Below are 16,300 nucleotides of genomic sequence, written 5' to 3'. Positions count from 1 at the left end.
TTATTAACAATTGAAGATCAGAATTTTGCCCAAGGTTATTCAGCTAGTACGTTTCAGAGTAAAATTTAAACCAGATTGTTTTAATGCCAAACCAGAGAGACTTTGGCATTAAAAGCTTCCATTATTTTCCTTCTTCTTCTCTTTAATCTTTACTTCTTTTAGCTGTGTCCAATATTGAGGTTTCTTTCCTCTGAGATTAAGTAATTTGATTATTAAGAATCAGAAAAGCAAGAATTTTCAAGTGATTATAATTAGCACAATATCTAAGCATCTGTCTTAGCTGTCAAAGTATTTAAGGGAGCAAGAGGTAAGACAATCCCTCTGAACTGAAAGCTGCTTTGTGAGAAATGTGAGGATTGAGCAATCTTCGCCAAACACATTTCTTCCTCATCCATTTTCAAGATAAAATAGAAAATAAGATACAGCTTTCATTGCCAGTGTCCATGGTCACATTCTTTTAGATAATTAATATGGATCAGTTAAATCAATTTGTACACCAGGCTGATATTTAGAGAAGAATTCCACCACACTTAAGATATCTACATGCCAGTCTATGAAATCCTTATGAATGCTTCACTAGTAACCCAGGCTGAATATATGAGAACCTTTTAACAGCTTTGGAAGCCAATTGTTGACATAATGGTAACAACAAGGAATAGCTTCAAGATTTCTTATCAACTGTGTGGGACAATTTTGAGAAAAGAGAAATTTAAAATTCCATTCCGTTTAACAAAAACCTTATTCTGTGCAAATATGAAAATCCAAATAACATTCTGGATTTCTATTTTTTTTTTAATGAGAAGCAGATCTGTAATTTAAATATTTTCTGCTGAAGGCCTGGACTTACTGGTTAGGAATTGATTGGCAGAGTGAAGATCTTAATCAAAATGAATACATAGGTGAGGACATTTGTTTTCCAATCTGACTTTGGTTGGGCATTTAAATTATTAAACCACACACTACAAAGAATAATGTAACAAACCACTAACTTTGGTATTAACCCAAAACTGTGGTTAACCACAGTCGTCAGATTAGTGCCTGATTCAGTAAATCGTAGTGCATGGAGGGACAAAGCAATGTATGTTCTTGACAGGCAGACAGTTCTCCCCAAAAGGGAGGGTGAACCACTCAGTCCTAGTATCTTCTGCCATCCACCAATTAGCCGAGTCATTCTTCTTCAGGAAGAGTGAATGAAAGAGCCAACAGAAGATGCACTCACCTCCCAGGATGGTGGCCTTCAAACCATTAGGCTTAACTATTAAGTTCAAGATAGCTCTTCCCATTTTTAGGACAATCACACTCCCATCTTTATGAGACCTACCACCATGACAGTCAGCACTCTTAGGCATGTATGGCAGAATGTAGATTTTGATCCCAAAAGCTCTGAAATGGATCCAAGAACATCAGTGAATTTATCTCAAAGGCCATCCTGCACCTGAGATTGATATCTCACTCTCACTTGTATGTTCTACCTAAAATTATATCAAGCCACATTAGTAATAGAGCTTAGGAAAGACTCTGAAATGAAATGAAATTCTGAGTAAATATACTCCAATAAAACAATTCCAAGGGCGCCTGGGTGGCTCAGTCAGTTAAGCCTCCAACTTTGGCTCAGGTCATGATCTCACAGTTCCTGAGTTCGAGCCCCATGTCGGGCTCTGTGCTGACAGCTCAAAGCGTAAAGCCTGCTTTGGATTATGTGTCTCCCTCTCTCTACGCCTCCCCTGACTCCTCTCTCTCTCTCCCTCTCTCTCTCTCTCTCTCTCTCAAAATAAGTAAACATTAAAAAAATTCCAGAAACATAAAGATAACACAAATCTGTATATATTTCCCCTACTTCTATGAAGCTTGTGTGGAAAAATAAAGGACCAAAGATTAATATCCATCTCCTGCAAATTAAAGTCTGAATTTGTTTAAATCCAAAGAGATTACAGTACAAAATCAGCATTGTCTGACTTTGATTGAAAAAGCCAAAGAGCTTCCTTTTCCTAATTCTTTTTGCTTCTCTTCATCTTACCTGGGCCAAGCTGGACTCTCTCGGTAACACCATGACTGAATTCTTCCAGATACAGGTGTAGTTCCTTCAGAAGCACATACTTTGCTAGTAGCTCACTACAGTCTCCCATGACTTTGATATTTTAAGAGAATGAAGCATTAAGTGTGCATGCAGTATTATCACAAAAATGGCCCTAACCCCCATCAGATTTAAAGAACAAATTAATCCCGAGTCTCCAAAATTAATTATTCCAAGCAAAAGGGTATTCCCCCAGACCAGTACATAGTGTTGGCAGATACTCAAGAAGAAACCTGGAGCTACCTAAGAAAAATCAGGAGATGGAAAAAAAAAAAAACAAAAAAAAAAAAACCTTGGTTTAGCCTCATCCAGATGTTGGTCAGCTGATGTTTATTGTCCCTAGTTTGCAACTTTGAGCTCAAACACTGGGAGAAATCTTCCATCAGGAGTTCAATTATGGCACAGTTTTACCATTCTCAGAGTAGCTTTTCTCAAAATGTAGTTTCTGAACTAGCAGTATCAGCATTACCTGGGAGCTAGTCAGGAATGCAAATTCTCAGGTCCCAACCCAGACCTACTGAGTCAGAAACTCTAGAGAGAGCCAGGAATCAGCGATTTTAACTCCTCTGTCATTCTGATGCACCTGTGGTTTGAGCAGCACTGAACTAGGAAACACTCCCTAAAATAATGGCTCTTTTCTCAGAGTAGCATTTGAGATATTTTTGTTTTCCAGCATCTTTTTAAAATATACAATGGCGGCCGGCCCAGTTACCAGGTCAATCAAAGTTTCTTCCTCTTTTTGCATACTCAAAGCCTTTGAGTGTCTAATTTCCTGCTAACTTCTGGGCTTCTGGCACCTGATGCTGAATTGTGTATTCTGTCAGGTGACAGATTATCTTGTGAACAAGAATTTTCAGCCAGTAGGGTTCTCCAGCTTGAAAGCTATGCCAGTGGCTTATCCATGGCTTCCTGCTATGGAATTCAAGAAATTTACCTCCCAGAGACCTTTCCCTTCTTCCCCAAGTTTTTTTTTTTTTTTTTTTTTTTTTTTTTTTCCCAGCTGGAGAATCAACCTCAGCAGATTCTTGAACTGGAACTGTCATGGATGTTTGTGAAGCTTCTGGCCCCGGGAGCCTAGTGAAAAACAATCCTTCTACCACATTCTCATCAAGAATTTACTAAACTTTCAAAGTTCCAGGACTTAATTAGTATTTCTGTCTCCTACATGCTATTCAGTGAAGTACATTTCCCCTTTAGTGTGGGGGTTCTCAACTTTGGCCACATATTTGAATCACTGCTAGAGCTTTTAGAAATCCTAACGCCTAGGCCACACCCCAGACTATTGAAATCAGAATCTCTTGGGATAGGCCCAGATCCAGTGTTTGACTTCCCTCAGCTGGGAAGTGTGAGTCAGTTGCTGGTTTGTTGTTGTTGTTGTTGTTTTTTCTAAATTATTTTAATAGTTCTAAATTATTTTCTAAATTATTTTTTTTCTAAATTATTTTTTCTAAATTATTTTACATTTTTGGTGCCCATACAATGTATGCCTTCTCATTTTTTTTCCAGTCCAAATTTTGCTTTTCTAACATACTCCTGTAGATTTTGCCTTGTGGCATCTCACATAATGACATATTTAAAAAAAATAGTAAATTATAAATATGCCAGAAATAACATCTTTCAAAAAAAAGTTTGGAAATCTTATATTTTATAGTTGCGTAATCCTACCCTGACCATGTTCTCCCATCATACTAATTTCTAACCTGAGATTGAATGTGACCTATTATTGTCTTGATTAGATCTCTTTCAATATGCCTAATTTTCACTAGATCTTCCCCAATTTCCTATATTCATATGTTCTAATACTCCTAGGACAAGTCCTGCTTAAACTGGTCTTGAGTTTGCTAGGAATAGAGAGGCTTACCTTATGTTTGTTAAGGTACACACTCACAGGCATGGAAATAGTTCAAGAATTATCGCTTGGTAATGTTGTCCCTCATTAGGTTGTACAATTACTAGCTTTTGATGTCAACTCAGCCAATATGAGATGCAAATAAGTGAGATCTAAAGGGTAATCACAGTGAATCATGCTAGTCTCTCTGCTCACATTCAGTATGGGCTTTAAAGAGGTAAATGGTATGGATGCAAATATATATTATACACTCCATTTCTTAACATATGAGAAGAATAACAAAGAAAATAAATATATAAGATATTGAGGCTGGATCAAATTTTCTCGTAAGTTATGATATTAAGTTATCTTTGGAGTTATGATATCAAAACTCTGATTAAAGTATTAAATGCAAAAGAAACCAAATCCAGGATATTTAAAATTAAAAAAAAAATCCTCCTACTAAAACTATACTGAATCTGTAATATAGAGAGAGATAAAGGAGATTGAAAAGGATCAGTACATTCTGATACTGAGAGAAGAAAGGAAGATCATCAAATCAAATATTTTCAAGGCCCATCAACTACTACTTAACAGCCTTCAATTGGCAGGATGATTCAATCCTGAAACTAATAGTAAAAACTTATGGCCATCAACAAATTTAAAGATTTTGATCCCTAGAAAAACAGCACCTCCTTCGCCTTATGCTATTACAAAGTTGACTTACCTATAGTCTTTTGTTCTGGTGCTATGGTCAACAACAATCTTTTGATCATGATTAGGTTCCCAGGTGAGACTACAGAGGCTACAGGGGATATATTGGTGGCAGTAAGTGCCTTCAGGTTAGCATTCTGGTCTAGTTCAGTTTTTGCATTTGTTTAAACAAATTCTGCCTCTAAAAGATAAAGTCAGGTTTCTAAATTTGTAAAAATTTTTTAAGGTTTTACCACTGGAACTAAACAGTAGAAATAAATAACATAATAATTATATATTTCAAAGCTAATTGGCTATTAGCTAATAGCTAATTGGCTATTAGCTATCTGGTCCTCCCTGCTGCACGTTTTCCTGTTCAAAATGTCTATTATTACCCTCTGATAATATATACATCATCATCATCATCATCATCATCATCATCACCATGAGTGAATAGCAATTTTATGCAGATAAGTTCTATGTATTAAAAGGCATGGCTTATTATACTTTGTGAATCAATAAAGTCTGTGCTAGAAGGAATAATTTGCTTTGTGTAAAGATAGGAAAGATCAAAACTTAAAATATTACTAAATTGCTCTGTCAAAAAAAAAAAAAAGCTAGGGTTTATAAGGTTCCAAATCTCTTGGTTTTCAGTCCAACTTCTTTGTTTTCAATTACTGTGATTGACTCTCTCTCTCTCACCTCTCTCTCTCTCTCTCTCTCTCTCTCTCTCTCTCCCCCAATCCTCATGAGATTACTGATTTCAGCCTACACTAAATTGTCCTTCTGGAATCCCTACTTGGGGAATAAGGGAGGTAAGGGGAAAGGGAATGTGAACTGACTTTATTATTAGATAATGTTTCTAAAGCCTTTGCCAAAGTTCTCTTCCAATATTATTTGGAGACATTCAGTTAGAACTAGATGATACACTTTGTGAGAACTAAGATATTGAAAATCTATTAAGTTTTTCTGGAGCCTAATGGAATGGTGGTGAATGGAGTCCTTAATAAACTGGGATAAAACTAAAGTAGAAATTTTTTTCTGGCAACTAAAAATGGAATATTGCCACTTTCTGACAATAAGGAAAGGAAATGAGTAAATAAACATGGGAACAACAAAATGCTGTGGTCCCAGAAGAGATACAGACTAGAGAGGATATTATTAAATGAAACCCTCAAATCATCAACTCTCATCTCTCTTGCATTACAATTTTCACCTAAACATCGCATTAAATACAAAGAAACACTACCATTCAGAGTTATGAATTTATGATGAATCACCATCTATTAGGATAGATTTTTTAAAAGCATGAAATAATTTACATGTTTTCATAAATACATCCTAGCAAGTCAATATCAAATATGATTTTATGCTTTTTTGAAGTAAATAGAAAGCCATTAACTAATTTTGATATTGGACTTGTAGAGATTTATTCATAATATATATTTATAAACTCTGATTTAATCTAGTTAATAAAATACTGAGCTTTAAAAATAAGTGAATTGAAATAATTGTGAATTCACTCAAATGTGGTAGTATACCATTTCAGTAAGTATTCCACCAAATAAGCAAAATCAAAGAACAGTTGTTTGTAAGAAAGAAATCAGAGAGGATTGAGTGACATACGCACACAAAATGCATTTATGTTTTAGAATTTCAGTGATCTGTGCCAGGTAAATCAACCCATAACAATATTAAAAATTGTTCCCTCAGTATGGTTAAGATATGGATAAGAAAACAAAAATTTAAAAGATCTATGTTAAGGCAAGTTACATTAGCAGCTGTAACAAACAACTCCAAAATCCCAGTGGCTTTACACAATAAAAATTTATATCTTGCTGACATGACTGTCCAATGCAGGTCAATAGGTTTACTGTCCTCCAAGTAGTTATTTAGGGATTCAAACTTCCTTCATGCTAGAACTTCACCATCTTCACCTTGGGACTTCAAGGTCACACTAGTATCTTCTGTTGACAGATGGAGAAAGTATACTTGCGCTTCACTAATTTGGACCAGATGTGGTGCATTACTTCTTTTCCTATTCAATTGGCTAGAACGAACCACATGACCCGATCTAGAGTCAAGGAAAGTAGAGAATGAACTTTAGCTGAATACCCAGGAGGAAAATGAAACTGTGGTGAATGCATGGAATTGTCTTAGCCATCAAGTTTAACAGACTAAAGCTTCATTCTGACATAATACCTATTTCTCAAAAAAGTTAGAATTACAATAAATGCTGCTTGAATTTTACAATCCACCTATGTTGATATTATATGATGCTTCTCACACTTGTCAATTTCAGGGGAGGATTGAATGACTGTCAAGAGCTCCCACAGGGCAATGTGGCCTTGGTATTGTCTTTCGCCTTCAGGATCAGCAACTGACTAACATAATCAATGATGATCAAATCAGATTGTAGGTTGATGAATGATGCCCAGCAAAAACTATATGAGGCTTGAAATTTTGACAAGATAGTCCATTTATGAATGTATAAGGTGAAGCCATTTCCCAGTGGTAAGGCTCACTTCCCTGATCCAGATCCCCTCTTTGTCAGAAGGAAGTTTCCTAAGAAACAAGATTATTCAGCAGAAACTTCTTTGGCTGAATACAGGTTCAAAATTAAGTAAATCAAGCAATCTTGAGGCAGGACTAATTAGATTGAAATCCTGGTCTTACTATTTGTGTGACCTCAGACAATTCATTTTAGCCCTCCCATCTCCCATTCTCAGTTTACAAATCTATTAGATGTGCACAATTACTGCACCTTCTACAAAGAGCTGTTCTGATAATTACATGTGAATCAATGGGAAGAACATAACAGTTTCTCACATAGAGTGAATGTTCAGTCCATGCCAGTTATTTTTATCTAGCAGATTATGAGATCCAGTAAAATTTCTCTTCTCCATACCAGAGATGATCTCTTTAGTGACTGCTGCTTATGGCCAACAAATTTAAGATTTCTCTCCTCCAAACAATGCTGGACACAACAACAAATCATTCTTTCCTGAACTTGATTTTTTTAGGCTGTCACTCTCTTCATTTTACTTTTTCTTTAGCTATGCTATTATCACCAAAAAGTCAAGAGTCAGGAAGCTGTTCTCAAAGCCTTGGTGAAACGGTCTTTTCTTCTTGTGTGTTTTTAAGGTCAGTTTTACATCATGAGAACAATCTAAAGTGACTTCTTGGAATGGAGACCTCACTGCGATCCTCTCCCTGACCCTATCAGTATTTACACTAAAATATGCATTATTTTTTTGTATTGCAATAGGAACAATTATATCTTCATTCTTAAGTGAATATCAATGAGTCACCAGGGATCTCAGTGTGCACATGCTTTTGCTTTCTTTGTCTTTCAGGATTTACTGTAGTGTCAATGAAGCTGTTAAAAAATAAAATAAAATAACATTGGGGGAGGGAAGCTAAGGGATGGAGGGAATACCAAGCACAACAACTAGCACATGCAAACGTCTTCTAGAAAAAGGAGCATAAGAAATTAAAGATGGGCAATGCCGAAAAAGATCAGAGTTTGTATGAAATGGAAGAAGGCAACACTAGAAGGGCAAAGCCATGCAGGACCTTGTAAGGCAGAGAGTTTTTGAATTTATTTTATTAATAATAACAAACATAAGGGGCGCCTGGGTGGCTCAGTCGGTTAAGCGTCCGACTTCAGCTCAGGTCATGATCTCACAGTCCGTGAGTTCGAGCCCCGCGTCAGGCTCTGTGCTGACAGCTCAGAGCCTGGAGCTGGCTTCGGATTCTGTGTCTCCCTCTCTCTCTCTGTCCCTCCCCTGCTCATGCTCTGTCTCTCTCTGTCTCAAAAATAAATAAAAACATTTTAAAAATTAAAAAAATAATAACAAACAAAATAAAAACAGCAAAAATAAAAATAGCAAATACTATTAATAATAAATTTCCATGGCACTTACTCTGTGTATTAACATTTTCATCCTAACACAGCTGTACTGTATACTATATATACCAGGATGTTACAGGTAAAGAAACTGAGGTTTAGGAGGCAAAGTCCCTCACCCAAGATCTCACAGATAGGCCAGAGTCAAGTTCATCCAGTCAAACCAATATGTTACCTTGCTTCTGCAAGGCCACTGTTCTTGTGGCTGTTAAGAACAATAAAATGCCATTTAAAGATTTTAAGCAGAGGTTGGCAGTGATCAGTTCTGTCTTTTAAAGAGCTTATTCTCATTAGAGAGTGAACATATAATGGAGGAGATGCCAACTTCCTGTAAGTAGACTATTGCTGTATTCCTGGCAAGACAGGTAGCGACTTAGATTCTGGCCATAATGGTAGACATAGAAAAAAAAATAATGGTATTGATAGATGTTTAGAAAATAATACTGGGGGCGCCTGGGTGGCGCAGTCGGTTAAGCGTCTGACTTCAGCCAGGTCACGATCTCGCAGTCCGTGAGTTCGAGCCCCGCGTCGGGCTCTGGGCTGATGGCTCAGAGCCTGGAGCCTGTTTCCGATTCTGTGTCTCCCTCTCTCTCTGCCCCTCCCCCGTTCATGCTCTGTCTCTCTCTGTCCCCCCCAAAAAATAAATAAAACGTTGAAAAAAAAAAGAAAAGAAAAGAATACTGACAGGGAAAATGGACATAATGATCATTACTTAAATGTAATGTTTGGCATAGACATTCATTCTGGTTGATTAGGTAACCGTAAAGACTGGCAAAACTTCCATCATTTACAAATTCACTCATTCATTCAGTGATCTTTTCATCCATTCATGAAGGTAGGAATCGATTGAGTATCCTGAATTCTTTCATAGCATTCTTTCCGTCACACATCAGTGACATTTTCATTAAGTGTTTCTTTGGAAACTTAAGTTCAGTTTAAGTGCTGAGATCAGAAGATATCAAAATATTAAAACACACACACACACACACACACAAACACACACACATTATGTTTTTTTAGTTGAAACACATGCTTAGCAGCAGCAAATGACTCTCCATCATCCTAAACAAGTATAAGCAGCATGTTCAGCAAGAGTCTGCAGTGATGGGGTTCCTGGCAAAAGAGGCAATTAGGAAGAGAAGTGTGGCTATTGTTTCCGAACACACTTCTTTTTTCATATTTTTACCATGAACTTAAGACAAATACATTAAGTAGACTCAATGGTAACAATGTTCCTCCAGGTCATTTAGATGTGCTTTGGGATGAGACAAGTGGATTTGATTAAATTTGTTTAAAACCAAATGTTATCACTTAAAATGGTGCTGAGTGCTTTTAGAAGATTTTTCTGTGGACACCTCTTCTGATTATTGGAGAATGAAAGTCTGAAATCTTTTGCAGTATTATTGATAATGAGATAAATATTGCTGGTAAAAGTCTCAGTACACATAACCTGGTCCAAGAAATGTAACTGAATCATTCTTCACTGTGAGTCCTTATGTCTCCAGGGGGCAGGGACCTCATCTAAGACCCTTGCGAGTTATTTCAGACCCCTTTTCCCAGGAATTGTATTGGGCTTACATGGAGTCAAGGCTGTGAAAGGTGCAGAGGCCAAGGTAGGCCTGATGACTCTTTTTGGCACTGTTATCGCTCTAACCTGACATCTGCTGACACTTCACTCTACCCAGGTCACTGCCTGTGGGCTATGCATTTGTCAGATGTACAGATGTACTCTTTTATGTAGATAGTTTATGTCCACCATGACTATCTACAGTTCTAAAGCCAGGTAAACAAGAGGATAGCTTAGGGGCGCCTGGGTGGCTCAGTTAGTTGAGCATCTGACTGTTGATTTCAGCTCAGTTCATAGTTCCAGGATCGTGGGATCAAGCCTTGTGTCTGGCTCTGTGAGGAGCATGGAGCCTGCTTAAGATTCCCTCTCTCTCTTCTCTCTCTCTCTCTCTCTCTCCCTCTGCCCTTCTCTCTAGTTTGTGTGAGCTCTCTCTCTTTCAAAAAGAAAAAAAGAAAAAGAAAGAAAAAGAAAAAGCTTACTGCACCCCAGTCAACTCAGAGACGTGCCTTGCTGGTGTTATGTCAAGAAGATATAGGGGCGGGGCGCCTGGGTGGCACAGTCGGTTAAGTGTCCACCTCTTGGTTTCAGCGAAAAGCATGCTCTCACAGGTCGTGGGTTCAAGCCCACATCAGGCTCTGTGTGCTGACAGTGTGGAGCCTGGTTGGGAATTCTCTCTCTCTCTCTCTCTCTCTCTCTCTCAAAATCAATAAATAAACCTAAAAAAAAAAAAGATATGCAAGCACAGTGGTGGCTAAGTTCGAGGCCATGTGCAGGAGTGACCCTTTGTATTTATTGTGTTTGTAAAATCCAAGTAAACATAATAAACAGATCAAAAGAATTCAGTAAAAAAAACCCAGCAAAATAAACAAACAAAAACAACAGGTCAGAGTAAAACAAGGAGGTAAAAGGAAAAACAACGGAGGAACATTCGGGAAGAATGAAGATTTCTATCACAGGCTCAGTTATATTTGCATTTGAGTGTTGCCAGTTGTAGCCTAAGAAAAAGGGGCAGGGATGTTTTCTGGCTATTTGTGTTGATTCCCAAATTTAGGTTTCTGCAGGATAAGCATAAAAGTCAGCCACATGGAGAGCCAGGTGGCTGTGCTTCCCTGGCCACATTTCTTTGCACGCATTGCCTCACAACTTCATATCGCAGTACAAAAATTGTTAAAAGAAAGGGGGAAAAAAGACAGAAGCTTAAATCATTTCTATTCAATAGTGAGAATAAATGGGTCTGCAATGCGAAAAGCTTACCAGGAACAGCACTTTGAGTTTACAGTTCTGTAATTTTGCTGAACTGAAAAGGCATTCCTTTCCCTTGGTCTTCAAAATTGTTCAACGTTCACATTTTATTAGCAAGTAAGCATGAACAAAACGGGTTTTGATAAGCACAAAAGCTGTTTTTTGCCTCATTATACTGGATGGCAAGTGAGATCTTACGGCTTCGCATCAAATCAGTGGAAAAACAATTATCTGTAGAAAGTATGTGCAAACATTTTTCCTACAAAGCTAAAGATTCAAGGCGACGTGTCTGGAATGTGTTTCTCCCTTTAGGCTGCCTCCATTCCATGAAACATCTGTCTCAATTTCCGCTCTTCCTGGAGCCTCCTTTTGGTCTCTGCAGATCTATTCCTTCTAAATCTGCTTCATTCTGATCCTGCAGATGGAAACCGTATGTCTCCCTGCTTAAGGAAGTGTGCCCAATCTTCTCAAGTGGAGATTTCTGGCCAAGAGTTACAATATCTTCATGTATGGCTTCCTAATGCACCAAATACAGTATGAGATGCTTTTGGTTTGATTTCATGCTTTAAAATGCATTAAAGTGGGCATTAACACATTCATGATTCTTATCAGTAAAATCTCTGAAGTTAAATATAAAGCTGTGACTTAGATATAGTTTGGACAAGCAAGCTTATATGTAATAAGTACTTGTTGATCATCTATTACACTACAGCCTTGAGTTACAAAGATAAAATACGTAACTCAGAGTGTACCATGTAGTGGGCTTGGATAGGCAGGAAACTGGCGGAGTCACTACAATACAGGGAAGAAGGGCTGAAAGGGACAGACTCTCCAGAAACAGAAAAAGACACAATTCAGAAGTGTGAACTGACAAAAAAAGTTTAGTGTTCCTTTAAAAGAGTAATTTTAGGGGCGCCTGGGTGGCGCAGTCGGTTAAGCGTCCGACTTCAGCCAGGTCACGATCTCGCGGTCCAGGAGTTCGAGCCCCGCGTCAGGCTCTGGGCTGATGGCTCAGAGCCTGGAGCCTGTTTCCGATTCTGTGTCTCCCTCTCTCTCTGCCCCTCCCCCGTTCATGCTCTGTCTCTCTCTGTCCCAAAAATAAATAAACGTTGAAAAAAAATTTTAAAAAAGGGTAATTTTAATTTTCATCTGTGAAGCCACGCATTCAAATTTATTAAAAATAACATTAAATAATAAATGTATCTAATTTTAAGTATATTACAATTACCTGAAACAGCTATCTAAAATACCAAAATATCTGGCCTAATTACATACTTATTTCATACATGAAAGTAATATTGTGCATACCATTTGACATTAAATACATTAAAAGGTAATTTGTGGAGTTTTTTTTTTTTTTGCTTATTTAATAAATGTGAATAAAGAAGAAAGGTGGGAAGAATCAAGCAGCCATATAAGGGTAGTAAAAGGAGAATCTGAGATTTCTGGATGCCATCAGGAAAGTAGACTCCCAAAGTGTGTCCTTCATGTTGCCAATGAACTATCTTGAGCAGATTTCCTGCCTAAGGTTATAAGATTGTCAAGAAGGTAGATATTTATTAAGTAATGCAAAGGAATAGACGTTGAGACACGGGGAGGGATTTGAGAGTAAGCAGTTATTCTAAATGCAAATGGTGTTCTTAAAAGCAGTAGTAACTCATTACCTAAAATATGCAAGAAAAGAACACCATGTATAATCTAAAATATAATCTCTGAAAAAATATTTGAGTATTTTTTTTTCAATTTTAACAGATGCCTTCTATTGTCAAAACTCTCACAAAGGCCAATTTTAACGAACCCAAATATTGTCGGTAATACTTGTTACTCAAATTAAAATTGAAAGTATATGAGAAATTGCACATGATAAAATCATATCGTTTTCATATATCCATACATATTTTTTTCATTTTAGTAGAAAGGATACTTCTCAGTAAAACTATTGGAAGTGTAAATTGTAAAGAAACAGAATATTTGAATCTAGGAAACTAAGGATGAAAAGGACCGGAGCATACACATTAATTTCTTAATAGTGATTATCTTCAAGCAGAGTGGAATCAGGGTTTCAGGGTGAAGGGGACTTTGGGATTTTATTCTGCACACTCCTGGATTAATTTAAATCTTCCACAACAATAATGCATTCTTGCAATGCTATGTATTTATAAAACAATAAATGAGGTTTTTAAAAAATAAATAATCATATAAGAATGTTTTAAAGAGCAAGATAATCACCCCCCCAAAAAAAAAACACATGGGCATTGGAAATTATTACTAAGATTTGAGAAACAAAATTAATTAAACCCAACAATAACAATAACTAGAACCACATGTGCCCTCCCTGGCAAGCTGTCCTGTAGTGTTGAACTTCAGAACACCAGTGCCCTCTTGTGGCAAAAAAAATGGATACATTTAAAATTTGTGTCCCTACCACACAGGGGGGTTGAGGCTTCCTGGTGAAATTTTGTTTCTTTTCCAGATTGAAATAGCCACAGTGATGCCTTCTGGGAACAGAGAGCTTCTCACCCCACCCCCACAGCCAGAGGAGGCTGAAGAAGAGGAGGAGGAGTCCACCCCTAGACTTATCGATGGCTCTTCCCCACAGGAGCCTGAGTTCACTGGGGTTCTGGGCCCACACACCAATGAAGGTCAGGTCCATCAAAGCTGATGTGAATGAAGTCCACTTGGTCATAACGCAACACCGTCAAGCTCCAAGGCCATAGGCAGTCCACATGACTCACAGAGAAAGTTTTGCTACAGGCTAGGTTTGAAGCAGGAGATATGTATTTTGCATTCAAATATAAAGGAGTGTTAATAATTCATAAAAAGCAGTTTTGATAATTAATTTAATAATTAAATAAGCTTTGGCATGATAGAAATGATCAAATAACCAAATCTGGGGACGAAAACATTGGCCTAGCATCGTTACTCAAAATCTTTGTGGTGGAACGCATTTCTAGAACAAAGAGTATACTGTTAGCAAGATGAGAATCGATGTCTGACAGATGAGGCCACAGCAGTTCAGGGTGATAAGGTAATGACAGCTGATTGGGTTGACGGCAATAATACTAATATTTTACATTGACTGGGCACATACTACCTGTGGGCCATAAGGCTGAGCGCTTCATATTCTCTCACTTGACTACCACCACCTGCGTGTAAAGGTGTGAGGATTATTCTTTTCATCGTTAATAGCTCAAAAATGGTAGGAACTTGTCGGAGATCACACAGCTGTTAGTGTCACACACTGAGTTTAAAGCAAGCCTGTTCTGATTCTTGTCTGTGCGCTTATTGGAACAGTCTTCTTCTCTCACTCAGTCCTAGGGAGCAGCAGAGAGGAAGGCATTCCATAGCCCTGAACTCCATCTTGTACAGCTTGAGGGTGACCTAAGCCACGGCCGTTAGGAGTTCCTGAGGCTAGATGTGATTCTATGACCTATGTTTCTTGTTAGAATTCGTCCGTGTCACCCCTGGAGGCACTCAGGTGGACTCCCACCAGAATAGTTTCACACACAGAGAATGGCATAGTGAGGGGGTGTACAAAATGAGCAGAGTTCCCATTGCAAAGGTTTATTTAGTACAGAGAGTGTCTCTGGACTGAAACTTCTGGAGCTACGAAACTTATCTTAAAACGGACTGCTGTTTTCATGGATATTTTTCTCTAGTACAGGGAGACAGACGTGTAAACAAATGGAGAGGCAATAATGTGTAATAGGTAATATGACAAAAGGCTGTACAGAACATACTGAGAGAGAAAGCAGGGGAGCGCATTCAAATCCCAGCTTTGGGACTTGCTGGGAACACAATCTTGAGCAAGACATTCACTATATTTTGCCTTAGTTTCCTCATCCAAAATGTGGGATAACAAATAATACAACTTTCTTCATAGAGTTGTTGTAAGAATTGAATGAATGAATTTAGTGCCTGACCCACAGTAACATAATAGATGTTATTCTCGTTACTCCACTATTGATAAAAGAGCTTATTTTTTAAAATTCTCAACAAGTATTTCAGTGTACAATACAGGTTTGCTAACTATGGGCACTATGTTGTACAGCAGACCTCAACAGCTGACTTATTTTGCATAAGCGAAAATTTACATGTGTTGAGCAGCAACTCCCCAGCCCCTGGTAAGCACCAACCTACTCTCTGCATCTACCGGGCTTTAATTGTTCACCAGTAAGTGATGTAAAAGATTGTCTTTTGTAAAATGCTGCCTATATGCCAACCGCTAAAACATTTTATGTATATTAACCCTTTGAAGAGTCAGAATGATACTCTGTACTAAGTATTATTTCCGCTTTACAAATAGGACAACTAAAACTCCAATATAGGATAAAAGTTGTGCAAGATCATGGCCGTGGTACTTAGCTGTGCTGAAATGCAAATAGCGACCCCTCTATCCTAAGCCAATACTTCAAGTGAATACATTATATTCTTACCACATAGCTAACATTCTAAGGAGTAGTAGAGCACGCTACAAATAAAAACATGCAGATACGCACACGATAGAGGGAAACGTAAGTATCCAGCAGAAAGTTTTCAGCAGGGAAATTAAACATATATAGAACGTTACTCACTTTTAAGTTATTTCAGATCCGTCAGACGTTGACTGATCTGGCACTGATACCTATACTCAGGTCTTTCAGCCAAGCCAGGAACAACAGAAAAACATAACGCCCAATCTTTTCAAAAGCTTTGGGTTTTGAAAATTGTGTTTAGTTTTTGAAATTATGGCTCAATAATGTCAGGTTTGAACCCATAAAAAAAATCTATGGCTTTAGAAAAAAAAAGTTATCTGCAAAGTAGTCTGAGGGTGAGTAATGAAGTTAAAATTTTACACTTGACCTTAGCCAAAAGGCTGAGAAGCGATGAAGTTAAAATTTTAATTCACATTTTAATTTCCACAGAAAAATCAGCACCAGAAATTCTAAACTTTAAAATTAAATTTAAATCTTATACATGCATCATAGCTATATAGCTTGGAAGGAA

The 16,300-nt window shown here is 37.6% G+C and overlaps 1 protein-coding gene across 2 annotated transcripts in view; it reads left to right on the top strand.

Moving 5' to 3' along the window:
• EPYC (epiphycan) overlaps nucleotides 1-16,300 on the top strand; it is a 36,915-nt gene that overhangs the window by 9,410 nt on the left and 11,205 nt on the right. For both annotated transcript variants that reach the window (XM_045062148.1, XM_003989107.5), the window contains exon 3: nucleotides 13,788-13,956. In XM_045062148.1, coding sequence (XP_044918083.1) covers nucleotides 13,788-13,956 — 169 coding nt within the window. The remainder of the gene's footprint in view (nucleotides 1-13,787; nucleotides 13,957-16,300) is intronic.

This window comes from Felis catus, chromosome B4 (assembly GCF_018350175.1).
Source record: "Felis catus isolate Fca126 chromosome B4, F.catus_Fca126_mat1.0, whole genome shotgun sequence".
NCBI classification, from domain to species: domain Eukaryota; kingdom Metazoa; phylum Chordata; class Mammalia; order Carnivora; family Felidae; genus Felis; species Felis catus.
This window is presented reverse-complemented; position numbering and strand designations above follow the sequence as displayed.